Source organism: Apaloderma vittatum, unplaced genomic scaffold (genome assembly GCF_000703405.1).
Source record: "Apaloderma vittatum isolate BGI_N311 unplaced genomic scaffold, ASM70340v1 scaffold6962, whole genome shotgun sequence".
NCBI classification, from domain to species: domain Eukaryota; kingdom Metazoa; phylum Chordata; class Aves; order Trogoniformes; family Trogonidae; genus Apaloderma; species Apaloderma vittatum.
Genome location: NW_009704151.1, coordinates 120,257 through 139,667, shown reverse-complemented (window position 1 = coordinate 139,667; position 19,411 = coordinate 120,257). Strand labels below are relative to the sequence as shown.

General features: G+C 39.6%; 1 protein-coding gene across 1 annotated transcript in view; it reads right to left on the bottom strand.

Annotated features, from left to right (window-relative positions):
• GALNT18 (polypeptide N-acetylgalactosaminyltransferase 18) overlaps positions 1–19,411 on the bottom strand; it is a 115,875-nt gene that overhangs the window by 21,470 nt on the left and 74,994 nt on the right. Inside the window, exons 7-9 of the mRNA XM_009864924.1 lie at positions 18,293–18,478; positions 14,815–14,952; positions 13,654–13,749 (exon numbers count right to left, since the gene is read on the bottom strand). Of these exons, the coding sequence (XP_009863226.1) occupies positions 13,654–13,749; positions 14,815–14,952; positions 18,293–18,478 (420 nt within the window). The remainder of the gene's footprint in view (positions 1–13,653; positions 13,750–14,814; positions 14,953–18,292; positions 18,479–19,411) is intronic.

The following is a 19,411-nucleotide window of genomic DNA, read 5'->3' as shown; positions in this document are numbered from 1 at the left end:
TGATTCATTCACAGCAAACCTGAAATAATTCTGACATAATTCCACCGAAATCGAATGAACTGTCAGGATGCCAGAGAGTCTCTCTCTCTTCCTCTGCACGTGTTAAACTTTACGGATGATCTATTACAAGCACTAATCGAAAGGAACACATACACTGACCTTACTCTGTAAAGGAGCTTCGTCCTTAAACCTAATCTAAATCTACCCTGTTTCAGTTGAAAACCATTGCCCCTTGTCCTGACTCCACAGGCCCTTGCAAACAGCCCCTCCCCATCTTTCCTGTAGCCCTTCGGCACGGGCAGGCTGCACTAAGGTCTCCCCAGAGGCTTCTCTGCTCCAGGCTGAACTGCCCCAGCGCTCAGTCCCTCCTCACAGCCAGCCCACAGTCAGCCACGGCGCTCTGACAAAAGGGAAGCTCTGAGTGTTTCTATTTGCAGGGTTTCTTTCAGCAGCAGTTTTAACCTCCCACTTAACCTCCTAACCTCTCAGTGCTTGGCGTTAAATAATTACAGTCTAACAGTCTTATATTATGGGTATTGTTAAGCTTGTGAATTAGTCAGGAGCACAACATGGTGACCCATGAGATGGGCAGCACTAGCTGTCTGGAGCACTGTCCATGTTCCAGGACAGGGATTACTCAGAAACACCTCTGCACTGCAGCGGAGGACCTCAGACAACAAAACAAGGAAATTAATTTTACTTTGTTTAAACAGAGGAGTGCAAGTGAAACTCAGCACAGATGCACAGCACTCGTATAGACAATTTTCTTCAGTTTTTAGTCACTCGCAGGGCTTCAGAAATTGTTGTACAGCTGAGACTGTGACATATTGCCATCTGGGAACTCCATTTTAAAGACTTATTACTGGCAGGTATATTGTGCATTTCCATATATAGCACCTTTAGTGTTGCAGCTTCAGTGGTAAGCAGTTCTTGTACTAGGCTCTGCCACCTGAGCTGCTCAGTGGATACTTCTGTAGTCTTTTCCCAGGTTAGAATTATTAATTTTTCACAGTAAAACCTTGATTCTTATTAAAGTTTGCAGAGGTTTTGCCTCAAGTTTTTAGGTCATATACAGTCTACAATTACAGAACAGGCAAAGACTATATATATGGTCCAATTCCATGCTCAGTAGCGTTATTTTTTAATAAACTACTCTATAACAAAGGAAATCTCTGCCATGTTTAGTAGCAATACATTTAGTATTTAAAAACACCAGTGACACAATACGAATAAAATTTCAGATGATGTCTATGCTTTTTATGCATTTTACTTTACATGACTTACGTGACTTAACAGCCAACTTCACAACAGGATATTAATGGAGAATGAGTTAGTCTGAATACTGATGATGCAGATGTGACTGGTAACCACCAAAGAAAGAGCACCTGTACCATTTTTTTTGTTGGTCAGTTCTGTCATTGACAGTTAAGCTTTTCTCTTTTTATAAATGGTCGAAGTGCCATCTCCATTTCACTTTAAGTTCGTGCTGATTGCTCTAACAGATGAGGGCCTGTGCCATGGTTATTCAGTGAATAGGGGTGAGAGGTGCAGCCTGGTACGGTGCTCGTTCCCATGGAGAACAGAGGGAAGTTACTCAGTGCTCCCACCTGGCACGTTCAGTAGTATTTCACCTCTTAAACCAAGCTCATTAAGCTGAATAAAAGAATTTTTTATATTCTAAATGGACAGCATCAAAATCAAAGCAAATCCTTAATCACACTAGCCTACAAAAAATAAAACCATTATTCCTTAGCTCTAGAGGATGTATTTCAAGCAACAAGGTCTATCACTTCAGTTGATTTGCTTCCGTGTCTATTGTTGGTCACTTTTTGGAGACTTTTTGGAGCTCATGAAATTTTATCCAACTCAGCTGTAACCTAAAAGAAAATTTATTTCCTGAAACATTTTTAAGCTTTCCAAGGCAAGTGGAGAAATATATGTACCTTAATAGAAATGGCACTTTTCCTGCCCACCAAATGTCTTGTGGTAGAAGCTCCACTGTTTGCAGGGTGACAGCAAGTGACACTCAGAGAAAGAACTCAGCATCTAGAATTTAAATGAAGAGTCTGTATACTATGACCTAAAGCAAAAAAATGTAGTTGTGATCCTGCCTGTGTTCATGAATAAAATGCAAAATTCACAAAACTCTGTAAATAAAATCAAAATGTGTCTCAGGCAGGAATACTGTGCTCACATCCCAGAGATTCTTTCTTCTGCTCTTCTAGTCCCCAAGAAAAGGGCAAAGAAAAGCATCACCAGATACATTTTCATAACTGACTGTAATTTCAGTGATAATGACATTTTTTAAAAGAAGGATGGAAATAAAGAAGGACATTAGAAGCAACAATACACGAACATTTCTTACCATAAGTGCTTAGTCTAAAGACTTTCTAGACTAGAAACAAATAAATACAGCTCTTTCAAAAGCAGAAAACTTCGTTCACGTCAAGCAGGACATTACTGCGCATTCAGCTGTCCCAGCTGTGTGGGTCGCCTTACTGTGCTGGGCCAGTGAGCCTCATTTCTCCTATGACCAAGAACACTGCCAACTTCCCATTGTGCCCTTTGACAAATCAGCTTGTAAACCTTGGCAAGAAATGAAACAGTAAATACTGCGACACGTAAAGACACATTGCTTAACTGTACAGAAAGTATGGTACCTCCCCCCTGTTTTCATTCATTAGAGCTTGATTTCTGGGGCCTTCAACCATACTTTGAAACGTCACATATACATTTAGGCCTTACAGGTACCCACAGGCCAAGTACAAGAGGCTCAGCTTTTCTGAGTAACAGCTTATCAGCAAAGCAAAACCAACCCTAAAGTCAGATTGTTTAAATGACCTTCAAGTACAACAGTGAATAGCTAAACTATCTATGCTAAGCTTCAGGCTGCCGAGGTGTCGCTAAGCTGTGAGGCAAAGCTGCCTTCATCACAAAAGGCAGATTATGTCACAGATTTCCCCTGCATTTTTCTGCCTGTCTTGGGAGCCTTTATTTTATTATCTGAAGTAGATTATCCTGTAACAGTATCTGCAGGACACACACTTCAAGAAAAGAAAAAGCTCTCTGTCTTGCTGTTTAGAATTAATACAAAAACTAGGCACATCAGTCACTCGAGTCACTCAATATTGTTAATCACCGAATATTCGCAATATAAATAATACAGTTCTTTCAGGACTCAAGTAAATTCATTCTACAACATCCTTTTGATTGTTCTAAAACAACAATTGCTACTGTTAGCAGCTTCTTAATTTGCATAAGAATAAAAACACTAAGAAGGATTATTAAAATTGCCTATTGTACAATAATCTACTGGAGATTTGTAATATTTTGCACAGCGGATTCTCCCCATTCTCCCGATGTGTCCCTCCATGGGCCCTCCAGTTCTAGATGCTCTCTAGGAGTGCAAGGGTGGCAGGGGTGTGTCCCAGAGACACACGGTGCTTTGGGCATTACCCCCCTCCTTCCCAGGGGACAACGGCCCATGCCCATGACAAAGGAAGTGTCCTGCTAAGGCACTGCCAAGGGCAGGTCCAACCGCTGCGGTCCTGACCCCTGCACCCACACCAAACTATCAGGAAGGAGGGCAGTGACCCTCTCCATTCCTAGTCAGGTGGCTCCAAGGCCCAGGTAGCCTGTGGAGAAGCTGAGGAGAGCGAATTCAATTCTCTTTCTTTGTATTGCACGTGTTATGTTGTGCTGTGACATAAGTGTACCAAAACCACAGAAGAGCAGGGCTACGTTTAGCTCAAAGCCACAATTAATAGTACGTAGCTTTCCCCCACACTCAGACAAAACCAGACTGAAGTAAAATGTCAAATTTTCAGTCAAACTGCTAGTCCAGATCCTTCTCTGGTACACATCTGGAGGCTAGAACTACAACCAACTACAAGTTATTTCCACTGATTTGCCATCATTGGCATGATCTCCTCCTTATGTACCGAGCTCTGTCCCTGTCTTCTGGTCACAGATCTCCATACTAAATGCAAAGCAGCATGATCTGTAAAAGTTCCAGGTTCAATGTGGCAACCTTTCTCGGCTTTCTCCAGTTTTTTTTTGTTTAAACTTCATGTTACTTTAGCAAAACCTGTGAGTTTGTAAGTTGCATTGCTATTTTTTTCCTTCCCAAACTGATACCATTCATGAGTCAGTCAATGCAAATCTCAAAATGTTAAGGCTAATTTCAGAGTTCAAAAGGACTAAAAACAAATGCTGAATGGAATATGCATTCTGAATAAATCACTACATACATCTTTCACATAGCAATAGCTCCAGTGGTCACAATCAGTGCAGTTCCCTGCTAAAGAAATACATAGTTAATATTGTGGTGACATCTGAATAACTTAAATGCATCCATCAGCTTTTTTACTTGATTGCTCTAAGCTTTTACAAACAGCCCACTGAGCAGACAGGATTGGCATAGCAGAGCTATTGCTGTATAATTTGTTTAATCACACTTTAAGAGGGGAAAAGAAGGCAGCACATGATTCAAGAAGTTTAGCAACTGCTTTTAAAGCTCTAAGATTTTTACCTTACAAAAATAGGTTTAAAGCCCCCCATTTATTTAAAGGCATACCATTATTACTTTATTCTAACAATCAGTTTTATTTCTGTACATTCTAAACTGAATCAAAATTCAAAGAAGTAGTAGCTGCGACTGCCACTCAGTTGACGTTTTAGTAGATTTAAGAGCCAAAGAGGACCATTAGTTTTTTTTCACTTTTGCTCTTCCATATGCCACCAGCTAGGTACTTCCATCTGCTTACCTCTAGGACCAGTAACTTGTATCACATTAAATTAAATAGTTTCCAGAATTGTAGCAGCTTTGATGACTTGAGCAGTTACTGTCACTGCTTCTTATGACGGCTGGTCATCTGCTCTGATGTGAATATGCACCTTATTCCTAATTTGTATCCAATGGGCTTTAATTTCTAACTACTGGGTCTTGAAACAATGTCAAAGTCTCTAATATCCCATTTTTTCCTTTTGGGAAAATACATCTACTCTGTAAATATAACCAGGTCTAGATTGAACTCGCTCTTGCTTAGAGTTAGTGTTATTGCTGATTTCAAATAAATTACCTGACAGACATAGCTCTCTTCTTGGCTTACAAATCAATGCAGATCTTTTTCAGTTACTCATAAATATTCAATCATGATTTTATGTGAACAAATAAATTTCTGATATTCTCTCTGCTTCCTGATTGGACAAATGATGGTTAACGAACAAGAGGGAAAAAAAAAATCCCTTGTTCACAGAAACACACTATGAATACAATCATTCCAGAAACATTTCCATAAAAAAGGCTACTCTGCAAATGGTGCATAATACTAGAGAGAAACAAAGCTGAAAGTGAACAGCTGATCAGAACCCGAACGAATGCTGTGAAAGTCCTATGGCTCATGTAACCACAGAGGGAGCTCAATATGCTTTCATGGGGACTGAATTTGGTCCATGAATTCTAAATGAGCGAGTGGATGACTTCAATTAATGAAATGACATAATAAAATTATCAGTAAAACTGAAGAAATTATAAAGTGAATCTTAGATCTACGGTATTAACTACCTCCTCTAACAGTTATTCCCATGCTGTCAGGAATTGAAGAAAAAAAATCTGACCTTCACAATTTTAACTCTGATGAAGTAACAAATGATATAGTGTAACATCAATCAAAGGGATGTTTAAATTGACAACCATCTGACAATTACTACGTCAATCTCCAAGTGCCATACACATGTTCCAACAACTATGTTGGCTTTATGCTGAATTTTTATTGTAAGCGACAACTGGTTTTAAAAACTGAAACACTGAAACACCAGTTTGCAGTGAGAAGAAACATCTTTAGAATATAGATAAATCTAGAAATTGCTACATAATATGCAACTCTGATCTATTGCAAATTAATGCACTTACAAAATGTGAAATGCTCAAATAATATTAGGTTATGAGACACTGCAGGTACCTAACACAGCTGCTTTATTTCTCCAGAAGCATTAAGTAAAAGACATTTTTGACTCAGCAAAGGAAAGCCCTGTCCTTCTTTTTTGATTGTACTTTATATTTTTGAGACGAAAATCAACTGAACTATGAAATCTTTACATCTACTCCACCTAGCAGGGAAAGATTGTTAATAGGGAATGGGAAGTTCATTTCACTTTTTAAAAAAAATACTTCAACTTGACTCTGAAGTAGAGCACAGGCGTGCTGTCCCATGGCTTGCGCTTTGCTGGGGAAGAGCTCATGAGGTGCTCACAGCCTTGGCGGCAGCGTGGCTCATGGCCTCCAGCCAGGGACAGCCACTTCTCCGATGCTGAACTACAAGCCATAGTCCTTTCTGCAGATACCTGGTCCCTCTGCTGCAGCCATTTGTGATTTTCAGTGATCTAGTAGCTGCAGCGAGGAACAGCACTCATCACTCCGTACTAGTGCTCATTTGCAAAGTGCTGCAGTGGGATCACTGAGTGTGCCAGCTTTAGGCTCCTGGATCAGTACATTGGCCAACCATTCCAAACAGTCAGCAGCAGCTTCAAAACCACATCAGTCAGGATATTCTGGGGCTGGGAGCTCCAAAGCCCGTTGGCACGAGCTCACTGCGTGTATGTAATGGACCACTGTGAGCCTAGACCCCTGAAACTGAACCAAGTATGGAAGGGTGTTACCTTTAATCGGCTTAGTGGCCAACATAAAAAGCACAGAATCTGAATCCAAAATCCAGTGCCAGGCTTATCATCAAGAAGCTCAGCAATATTTCACCTTCATGGTGTCAAATATTTTGATGATTTAACTGGTTAAAATCCTTTTGGCCAAAACCATGCATATAAAAAAATTACATACTTTTAACACAGGAAAAAAAAGCGCCTGAAAATGTATGTGCATATTTATTTCCCACATGAGAACAGCCTTTAACTTTTGTATAATATTCAGGCTAACAACTCTAATCTCTTCTAAATTAAAACACTACATGAGGCTTGAAACACTCTGGTAATTTTAAATTCTTAGGCACTGCACTGGCTCACAACAGTTTCTTTCAATTACATTTTCAATGCATTAGTTTCTTACTCTAGATGTTCTGGACAAATTGCCTTAAAATGTGATCTAGGGAGGGAAGTTCTTCCAGAGGCCATCACAAGCTCAGTAACCAAGATTTTGAATCTTATAAAATGCAAAGAAATAAAAAGTTAACTTTAAAGAGCCTGAAAACCAACTCTAGTTTCGAGTCAGACTCTAGAGACAGCACATACATGTCCCTCTCCTCCTGATAATCAAGAAAGATGATAATGATGCTGAAGTAGGATTTAGTGATAGTGAGAGACAGAATGAAGAGGATAACCTAAGGGCTGACAGGCGAGTATAAAAATTAAAGCAGTACAGAAAACATGCAAAGTAAAGGTAACATGATAGGCAAAATGTGAAGTGGAAATTCTTCATAAATTATAAAAAAGGGAAGAACCTTCTCTAATGTACAGCAACATCAACTAATCTCCAGACTTCCTCCTTTATCCCATCACGTTTATGGGATGGGACACACCTGGAGCCAGCTCGGGTCAGCTGCCTGGGCTTGTGCCCCTCCCGGCTCAAGCTCCTGGCTCACTCCAAACTGCGGACAGCCCAGGGTTCTATCCCAGCAAAACCAGCACAAGTTTCAATTCCTAGTGATCAGTTCTCTCACGTCTCACAGGCATACACAATGTTTTCACACTACATAGTTTCAAACACAAAAATAAATAAGCAGCAGTACTCATTCCATTATTCCCAAACTGAAAGATGCAGAAGATACTTCCTGTGATCCAGAAAGAATACAGTTCTACAGCTTTTTTTTCACTTTTGTTTTTAATCAGTGAAGTGGAACACACTAAAGATCTATCCTAGGTCTGAAACCCGAAAGGACCTCTTGCGCTCGTACTTCAGAATTCAAGTGTCTTTTATATCCTCTGAATAGAGAAATACCTTCAGTATGTCTGATACTTTCATAAAATGAAGAGACAGGTTAGTCTCTGGTCCTGCTGTCACAATGACCTATGGCCACTTGCAAAACCCAGTCTACAAATCATGCAACAGGCAATGCCCAGACAATGGACCTAGTGATCACATCCACACTTGTACTTTAAAGCTAATAGTTCAACACCACGGATCTTCACTTGTGAGTGAACATTTTAAGAGAATCATTCCTAACAGGCAGTAGATACTGAATTTGAAGGAGGTAAGCAATACAAAAATAAGGGGTAATGGGCAATGGTCATATTACCTAGATCTGCAGAAAGCATCTTAAATTAAAACCACAGCAGGTACAAAAATAATTTAGTCATGACAGATGGTTCAGTACAAAATTTGCTCCAAAACTAGAAATCTGATGAAGAAATTCTTTCTCTGAAACCATGCATGGAAGTAAATAATGGGAATTTGGCCAGAATCAAACGTAAAGGAAAAAGATTAAAAAGAAAATAATACACAATGTGAAACAATACAGTACAGTCTTCAGGCACATCACATCCCCAGGAACAAAGCACTGCGCTGCCTGAGCTAGGGCAGGGAAGCACTGGTTGGTTTTGGAAGCCTCTGAAAAGTCTCTGTAGCTCACTGATGTACCTCTTCTAAGGTGCATCCCAGATGCATATATTCTAAAAAGGCTCCAGCACTAAAAAAGTGCTCACTGGATTTAGCTTCTCAAATGTATATCAGAAAACCTCTCTACTTTGAAAGAGATTGCAAAAAAAAATAACACCAGATTTTGCTTCCATCACAAAAAAAGGTCAGAGTTTCTATTAACTTTACTGTGATTGAAATCAGGATTTGTGCACTGACAGAAATTAACAGAAATATAAATAGCCTCAATAAACTATTTTTTTTTATATAAGATTTTAATTGCCATAATAAGTAGGCTCTTTACAGAATAAGTTTAAAGAAAAAATCAGAATTCATTAATGCTTATGACCATCCCTGCTAGACTGTTTCACTAGCTCTGTAACTTTATCTTCTATTTGGATTTTTACTGAACTGAGCAACCTAGGTTTAAAAGATTAAATAAATATTCTAGTTCCAGAAGCACTTCCTGTGGAAATACTCTTGTTCTCAGGAAACATGCTGTATGTACATAAAGTTAGTGCTAGGCCCAGTGCTTGGATCGTTCCCCAAGGCTTAGTGAAAAAGGCAAAGGCAAAGGAGGAGCCTCACTGGGCTGTGTCAGGTGGGGCCTGTGGAAGAAAGCAGATGTGCAGGGGAGGTCGGGACCAGGCGGAGCAGCCAAGCTGCTGCTCCCCTCATGCAGCTGCTTCCCTCTGTACAAACGATGACACACTCACTCGGGCTGTGCAGGGTGAGGAATGACTACGGTCTCTACCTCACAGTGTGATTTTCCCCTGCAGGATGGATGTAGTGGGATGTTTTGTACAGTTCAGTTCCTGTGTAGCACTCTGCATGCTTCTGCATACATAAAATAATCTCCTTAAACCAGGTAACTGCTAACTTCAGAGCAATGCGTTAGCAGGTCCTTAGAAAGACATGGTACTAGCGAAGCAGGTGTCAGATCAGACTGTCTTATACACAGAGTTGAATGTGTGTAACATTTACCTGGAGGACAAACATCAACATCAACCCTGAGTTTGCATCTGACTGGCAGCTGTTAAAACAGCTGCCTGCTTCTTTTTATTGCTTTAAAAAGACTTCCTGAAAATGTTTATTGTAGACATCTCATCTTCAGGGCAGTGATTTTTCAAGGTTGAAGGGTCGAGCATCGATACACATCAGCAGGTTTTGTTCTGTTCTTTGCTCCGTGACAACCACTGAAATGTGCTGCTATCAGCAGCTGCTACATGTGGGGCCTTCTGCTCCACTACTTTCTTGCACAGAGTCTCAGTTTGCAATGCTGATGTGTTTTACACACTTCAGAACACAGTGCTACTTCTAAATAACAAAAAGACCTCATTTTCCGAAATGTATGTATTTGATAATAGTTTCTTAGAATGCTGTATTTTTGGCCTAGAGTAATTATGATTTCGCTGTAAGTTTAATTTTCAGCTACCGGAGAAAAAGAGTACAATATTTGGCCATAAGCCAGCTCAGGATGTGAGTCATCACATCCATAGGCTGTTCTTCAAAATTCTTCTACCTAAAACTTTTCAGGACAGCCGTAATGTGGTGCTCTGTTGGCAACAGTGTTAAGACTGTCAAGGAAAAGCAGCTGCAGTATTCACTATTTCCATGATTACTTTTTAAAACAAATGGAAAGCCTGACCTGTAATAAACTACATAATCTCATTTTGTCTATTGATTTCTCCTCATAAAACGGCACATAATGCTTCAGGGTCAGCATATTTCATGTACACACAAAGCCACTCTACGAGGGCTACAGGGCACGTTGCACTAGATGACCTCTGAAGGTCCCTTCCAGCCCAACACATTCTACGATTCTGTGATTTTTACTGAAGATAAAGTTATTAGCAATTCTTCCCTTAAATTCATTAGACCTCACTGCAGGATTGCCACTGTTTGGTGCCGTTAGTGTTTTTTTACCTGGCTGAATATGCAGGTCACTGCTTAGAGGGTGGTATCCTAACTCCTGCAGTGCCCAGGCTCCTGGGGACCAGGCCAAATCCGTAACACACCTAATCGTGGATTCCAATTTTTAAAGTGCCCTCTGTCTTTTCAGGCCAAGTCAAATTCCCTGGTGTGAAAAATTCTCTCTCACTCATAGTATCAGAGGACTAAGGAAATGGACCGATTATGTTGTGATTTTCCATTCCATCCTATTATTTAACTACATGTAAGATTTGCATCAGTTTCTCTATTTGTAAAACAGTACTATAAAAGAAACACAGTTATAAAGCATTCCAAGATGCTTGCAGGAAATGAACTATAAATATCCTAATGTTAGTAAACATATGGAGTGGATTGCTGAAAGGTTGGGGAATTTAAATCACAGAAGTCTTCCTTCCACCAGTTCTGATATATATGTAACATGAAACTGAAGCACCACAAGAAAATAATTTCTCGTAATTTCATAATAATAACTGAAGATATTTCCTGGCCATTTTTTACTGCTTTTAACTATGAAGCTACATATGATGTTCTCGATACTGTCTGGAGCATGGATTTTTAATAGCAGATACACAGTTCCCTTTCTGTTGGCTTCGATGATTTCTTTCTTGTATAAAACATGCTAAAAAGGAACTGTGGTGAAATTCTGAAACTATGTCAAACATCACACCTAAGCCATTTCCCACGCAAAAAAGACAAAAGTCTAAAAACATCTGAGAGAGGCTGGTGGAAAACAAAAAAGTAAGTTACCTGATTTAGAAGAGAGGCTATAGTGGTATTAGAACACGAACTTAAACTGCACGTGAGGGAATGGTTTTGTGCAAAGTCCTCCTTGCTGGCTCTTTAAAGCCATGAATGGTAGAGCTGCAAATGGCGATCTGCACCAGCGCTAAGAATGGCAAGCAGTCCTCAGTCAGGGGACTTATCTTGTGACTCATCTATTTTGATAAGGACTTTCCAAGTGAGAAAAATAACCCCTTCTATATAGCGTTTCACCGCTACAATAGAATCAGCATCTCATCAATATTTTTTGTGGTTACTAGCCAGGTCGCCAAGATTAAAAGGAATATTTATTCAAGTATTTCCAATATGCTAGAGGCAGTGTAAATGGCTGCAGCTCTGCTTAAGCAAGAAATGCATTATGTGCCATGGAAAACTCACAGAAGCATGCCAACTAATGTTTCTTAGTGCTTTTCCTGTTATGTCCTAACAGGTTCCATGTTAACCATAATCCCTAACATAGACAAAGTCTACTCTTCTTTTAAAGGAAGTTCTCACTCATTACCAGGATCTTGCTTTTGGGGTGTTGTTTTTTTAACATCATTATTTACAAAATTAAATAGCAATGAGAAGGAGACACAGCATTGTAATTATGAAAGGAGCAGAACCTCATCAAGAAAAGTTTCCTTCACCTCTTCTCCCTCTGTCATTTATTTGTTGCTATCTCATTTATTCAGAACTTCAGCTGACATTCAAAGGTAGGTTTTGATCTGGTGAATATTGAACTGTGCTAATTGAAGTGACTGTTTTGATGTTTTGTTTGTCTCTTAGCTATAATTAAAATTTCTAATTGGAATTTACAGCTGTGGCTGTAGTGTGTTGTTATCACAGCTGATATGCCAGAAGAGAGTTATGGCACCCTCAGAGAAGATGAAGAGTAATGGCTCTGATTCGCGGGTGAATTATACAGCTCCTCAGCGAACACCGAGGACTAGCTCAAAAGGCTCCTGGAGGCAAAGAGTGCTCACCACGTAATTATGTGACAAATAGGCCACAGCCCACGTGGTGAGCAAGTCTGATGGATGGAATTCTCATATCTTCATCATTTATCATTTACTCAAGCATGATGCCACTAGTGATCGGTATTAAAGGCTCTCAACACAGAACACAGTTGCCACATGTGGAACTTGGCAAGGAAGGACAGAATCAGATCTGCGTTTCACCAAATTCACGTTTCCAGCTGACTATGAGATTTAGGTACAGCGGACAAGACTACCTTGTGGCTCTGTATTTATTTCTGAAATATTAGCATTGATTGCTGTATACTCAAATCATGTAGCTGACAATTCCATGGGTAAAAGCACATTCCATAACTTAAGTGGTGCATAATAGGGTCTCTTTGAGAAAGCAAATATAAAAGGCAGTCAGAGAAAAAAAACCAGTGATTCAAACTGGAGGAATTTTTCAGTTTCTCCAATCACTCCCACAAATATAACCATTTCCTTTATGTCATTTTTGCTCATGTTACTTTTCAGAGCTAGATAATCTGCACATCTGTCTTTCACAAGCATGTTACATAAATCCATAGAATCACAGACTGGCCTAGGCTGGAAGGGACCTCAGAGATCATTTAATCCAACCTCCCTGTCATGGGCAGGGAAACCTCTCAGCTATATCAGGCAACCCATGGGGACCGAATGGGGATCGAACCCGCGACCTTGGTGTTATCAGCACCACGCTATGTGCTAGACTATGTAACATTTTTACTGTCAAGATTTGCCTGGAAACACTTTCACCTATGCCCATACACTTAGCCACTTGGGGAGACACAATGTCTTAAACCTCTTGTTTGCAAAGTTAATAAATCAAGCTGTTGTGTAAGAAAATGGAAAGGTTTTAGTAATTTGACTCTTTGGCACATACTAGAGTGACAGGACAGCAGCAGAGAAGGAACAAAGGGAGCTTAAGAAGAAGGGCTTTCACAAGAACAGGTTTTGGGAATTTGACAGAGCTGTATGGTGTAAAGAAGGTAGCTGTACATTTCAGATTTGTGAAATTAAGGTACTAAATATATCAAGTAAAAAAGGTGTTGCTTCAGAAAATGTAAAATGTACATATGTATACATATGTATGCATGTAAAATGCTTAAAATGCATTGTTGCATTCATACGACATGCACGGTTAAAGATCAGAAATGAAGCTTATTATCAACAAATCTGGGCCAGTGCTGACTCTTGTATTCCTTATATGCTTTCAGAATGAATAAACAAACGTCACTGTCAAAGCACTAATACTCCATTTACAGCAGAAATAATGTTCTAGTTTTCTATAAAAGAGCTACCAAACAGCTCAGTCTATTAAGAGCAGCAGCAATAGCAGCGATGATTAGAGCAACTAACCTGTGGTGTCATTCCATGGCAGATATACATGATTGGGATATTCTCTGTGTCTGGCCCTTGATCAAGGCACAAATCACTTTTCAGGGAATTCTGCAGCTAAAATAAACAGTTAAAAAAAAGAAATTAAGCAACTCTTACATGAGAAAAAGATGGTGTGATTACTTTCTTTTCTTTGAAAAAAAAATCAGATGCAGTTGAGCACGGAAATATGTGAAATTAAAAATAGCTGTTGCAGTGAAGCTATTGAAAAGAAAGCACCTGGACTAAATTCTTCCATGTAGTTATCTAACACAACCCATTTCAATAATGTTGCACAAGGTTTCGGGGAGGGTAGATCTGAAAAAGCCTTCAGAGATAGCAATAATTTTTTTTCAAATTTTTTTTAAAATCTGAAGTCTAATGAGTCTCTGGTACACGCTATATACAAAAGAAAAATTTTTTACCAGTGCAGCTAGCTGAGCAGTATGGATGGAGTTTCAAACACAGGAGAAAGCTCTGTAATAAATAGCTTTTCAGAATCACTCAAGAGAGTCTTCAGATTTCTGGAAATAATTCAAAAAAATCCTTTCTGCTGACATTTAGAGACTTCTGGCCAATTGGTATGCACTAGCTCTTCTTTGCATTTTTCTGAGCTAACCCACACACAGCAATGTACCTATGAACAGACTGCAAAGTACTTGGCCCTGTTCATCACAAAGCCCAATATATTACCTGTGCAATGCTGAGAGTGAATTTTCTGAAAGTAAAGTGCTAAATTAATAAGCACAGATAGCTGGAAGGTCTTTTTAGAGCGTGAGGCCACAGATGTGGCTTGCATACCCATGGGCATGTATAAAGGTGTTCTGTGGTATACGATCAGTTCAGAGAATGAGAGAACTGTCTGATGGAGGGGAGGGAAGAGGCGATGCGGTTTGCGGCCGGCTGGGACTAACCGGGCAGTCCCATCAGCTGTGTTCTGGGGCCTCTGTTGAGGAAAAACATTTGGTATGCTCAGAAAGGAAGTCTCTGTCAACTAACCACTCCAACAAATGATTTAACTAGTGACTTGAAGTTTATCTGATTCTCCTACTTAGAGCCAGGCATTGTCTTCATGAATGACTTCCACTATTACACCTTTCTCCCCCACCTTTTTAGAATGGGAACTGTAAACAAGATCCTTACCACGCCATAGGCGACAGTATCTGAATACATTCTCATTTCTGGATACACACTGACAAGATACCACCTAAAGGTCTTGCACTGGAGCTTTTTCCTCAAGGCCTTCCTCTCAGAAATATCACCAATATCAATTCCAGAGTCCTGCACATAAAACAAAGGACAGGAAAAGCAGAAAATGGATGAGTGATGCACTTCTGTGTAAACCAATCACCCCACGTCTGTTCTGGTCAATGGAACCACTCCTACTGATTCCAGCGGGGTTTAGATGTAGCTTCCAGTGAATATCTCTGCTCTTCTCTAATTCCCTGGCACTTTCCAAATCCAAAAGTAATTGGCAGGAAGTAGCAAGCTGCCCTAGAAACCACTTTATTGCTGGCATTCCACTGTGGCGTTACCATTAATTAGTATATGACACTTTCCAGCCATTTCTGAAGTCTGTGTTCACCGCTTCACTGTGAAGAGCAGAAGCTCTGCTCATCTTTCTAAAGCATCTCTTACTAAATTTCTCTGAAGCACCGAATTAATGTTAATCTGGAACAAGTGTATTTTATTATGGAAGTATTTTCTAACTAGAGTATTACTGACTTTCACATTATAAAAGTGTGTTAATGTCATGGTGTAAAGCCCACCCAGACAGCAGCTAAACACCAGGAAGCCACTTGCTCACTCCTATCATCTCCCACCTCGGTGAAACGAGGAGAAAACGTAACATATGATGGGAGGAAAAAAAAGAAAAAAAACAAACCCCAAAACATAGAGGAGGACACATGGAGAGCACAGCTCATGCTTCTGGAACTTGCAAGTTCTTTCTTTTGGGTTTTAAGTGGTTTTTTTGAATCTACCTATCTAAGTAATTACAATGCATAAATCACTACGGAATCTGAGATTCCCAGCTGAAGCCCCCAGTGCTCCAGAGCCACCCACAGAGATGCCAAGAGGAAGTCACAGCACACTGCCAACTGAGTCCAACTCCTTTTTGTTATTATTAGCTCTCAAAAAGGATAAAACCTTTGGGGACATCTGACTGTGGGGTTCCTCGGAGATCTGGAAACTTTTTAATGGAAAAAACAGGTCCTGTGGTTAACATTTTGGAATAATGTACTTCATGGAAAGTCCTGACTCTTCTAATGAAATACATTTCTATCATCTACACAGTCCACTACCAGGGCACTACTTCCTTGGCTACCCACTTGTAAACAGTATTTGGCCATGTATCTGCCTGCCCTCTCTGCATGTCTCCCACAACACTGTGCTGACATCTTTCTGCCTAAGCTGATGCTAGGTTTGATTTGAAAATCTGAAATACCTCTTTGGTATTTCACCTTTCATTTAATCTTGAGGTAAGCAAAGATGAAACAGGAATACTGCCGTCCAATCTGCTGGCCTAACCTATCTCCAGCCTTCCTCATCCATGGTGAATGAGTGCCATCTCTTTGCCCCTGCCCCCTGGAAGTCTGTATTACAAGTGTCCCACAAGATTTAAGTTGTTTTTTATGTTGCTTCTTTACACTGAATACTCCCTCTTTCCAAGTGATCTTTCTATACCAACCAGAAACTGCATTGCTTCTAACCTTCTGATGTATGAAAGAGGACTCCTGCTAATGATGTATGGTTTTTTTATGCTGACTGATTCAATTACAGTGCTTGAGAGTGTGGTTTGTACTGTATTTTACTCTTTCTCTTTAAAGGCCAGAAGTTTTCCCTAAACATGTACTTGTTTCCTACTCCTGCGCTAGAATCAGTTCAGTTGCAAAATCAAGCATGGTCACAGACCCCATCTAACAGAAAACCCTGATGGTCACAAAGGTGCCAGCCTGCCTCTGAACGTCCCGCAGCAATCAGTCGGTAACAAGAGATTTGGGCTTTATGGGTCTGTTATAACTATAAAAACTAAGTTGTTTACGAGTGTATTTTAAGTAAGTATGTGGGCATGTGTGCGTTTATTTGGATTTATACAGTGAGAAATACACATGAAGGTTCTTTGTGCTACAGGTTCTGTACTTACACAAGGTAATAGATTTCTCCCTGCACAGAGGCATCTCATTACACTGCAGAGGAGGCTTCCACTATTAAAAGCTGATTTAGCATTTGCCATTTCGAGCTTTTAAGTCAGCACTACGGTTTGACAGCAGTAGCCTTTGTGAAGATGAAGAGAGAATATAATCTGCATTGCAATTTATTCAGGCAGTTTCATGCAATGATTAGTACATTTGTGGTGGGAAAATGACTGGAGATTGAAGCAGTAAGAAAACTTGTTATTCCTCTTCAAAGCTATGAACAAAATCAGTTTTGGCAGTACAAGACCTAATGTGCAAACACCTTGATGCACTTTGTGCCCTGAAGAAATCAGTTCAATTCACACACTGCATTTAGTTTTCCCTTGTTTAGTAACATATATTTTTTTCCTTTGTTTAATAAATGAGTTTTAGAATTTATTGTTACAGGCTTATTACCTATTGGCACAGTCAAGCCTGCTATTACTAGTTGTTAAATTTCTATTTAACACGTAACAATAACAACTTACTTCCTATTCTTTATGAATTTAATTTCCAAATTGTATTCAAATCTCAATTTTGTGTAAGATTAAGCACCACCACCATCACATCTGGATGCATAATATCCAAATTTGTGTATAATACTGTATATCTTGGTTAGCAAAAGCAGTGTCAAAGTTTTGTGTTAATGCTATGTTTGCAAGTCAACAAATTCATCAGTCATTCACTATCAACCAATCTTCAGGAAAATAACTAAAAGTAAAAAATAGAAACTGAAAGTTAAATCTATCAGGTTAACCATAAATGAAATTAATTTTCTTGAAATTGTTTTGATGTAAAATAAGTAACCTTATCTTCCAGAAATGTCTTTATTCCTATATGCACTGCTGCACGAGTAATCAAAACAAGGACATCTAAAAAGAGGAGCCTGGACTCTGTGAACACGGGACTAACTTCCTCACCCAGGGAGGTGGTTGAGTCGCCATCCCTGGATGTGTTTATGTGTCGCTTAGATGGGGTGTTGGGTGATATGGTTTAGGGGTGACCTTGTAGTGTAGGGTCAATGGTTGGACTCGATGATCCCAAGGGTCTTTTCCAACCTGGATGATTCTGTGATTCTGTGAAAGGTCCTTCCGCTGTATGAGGTATAATGTGGGCGGAATTCCACACCCTGTAAATAGGAGAATGACTTCTCCACTTAGTAATTTTCTACATTTGTGCAGCTACTACATTAAAATCTTCATGGAGAGTCATCAGTGAGGATGATGAACCTGAAGACAAATTATTCTAGCGTAACACACAACTACATATATATATATTTTTATTTGTAAGTGCACATGTGTGGGCCTATCTTATGCCTATATGCAAGACATAAATACATGTACACAAATAACAAAGAGCTAGCAGAAAAATCAAAATTCAGAGTGGGAATCAAACCCAAAAGTATCTGAAGTGAAAGCGTGCAGACGACAGCCTTTGTGACTCACCTCTTGGGGTATGTTCCACGCCATGTAGACGTGGCTCTTAAATTCATCCATCCAGACTTCAGCCACCCTGAGCGCGTTTCTTCGGACATGAGCAGTTAGGTCTTCTGTGTAGGGTTTATGTGCCCTTTCAATGTGGGCAATCCTGGAGCAAGGCAGAACCTCAACACTTCCCCCACACTGCCATACCTACAAGCGGAAGAAAACATTCTGTTAGTGAGAGCTCGCTACACCATTGCTGCACTTTAGTAAATATACTGAAATAATTTTATTTCTATGCTTGTCATTGTTACAAAGGAGAATAACTACTCAGGACTTATTTGACTACACAGAAGGTTTTTTTAGAGAGTCATGAGAGGAGAGAGCTATTACCTTGCCTTACTGTGAAATATTACTACTACTTAACCTTATTACAGAATTACTATATTACCAGTAGCCTCTCATCACAATCTTCCCGTATCAATTTAGCTATTCTCAAGATTGTTAATTAAATTATTTATAGAGCATCCAAAACAACAGCAGCTTTAATGCCTTGTAGCCATTTCTCCAAGGCTGTGCACAGTCTATCTTAACGCATACATGCGCTATTCAGAATCTTGAAATAGGCAGCCTTAAGTCAAAGGGAAACTAAGCCAATCAACTTTATAAGATCACTGAGGTTTCATGTTCTAGAAAGACTAGGAATATAAATGCCTCTTATACTTTGCCTTAAACACAGCTCAGAAAGGATGAGGTTATTTTTTTGAGAAGAAGTGACAAAGACTAAAACTGACTACTGAACAATTTCAACATATACTACTCTTATAACACATTTGTAAAGTAGGTTAATGTACCTGCTTAGGTGTGTTTCAGTTCTGCTCACTACTGCAGCTGAACTAATGTCCATAACGTTAATTGTAAGTATTGCATTCATTTCTGATTTTCTATCTTTTTGCTTTCAGCAGAAGAGAAAACCACTTTAGCAGCTTTAACGGTCGGTGAAGTACTTGACTTATTTTACATAGAAGCTCTTTTTCTGTGTGTCTTGCATTATGCAAACTTCCTAACTAGATCAAGGCATCCCTTTCATAAGGGTTGAGTAGCTGCTGCTCAGGTGAAAACACTGATGTACTCAAACGGTTT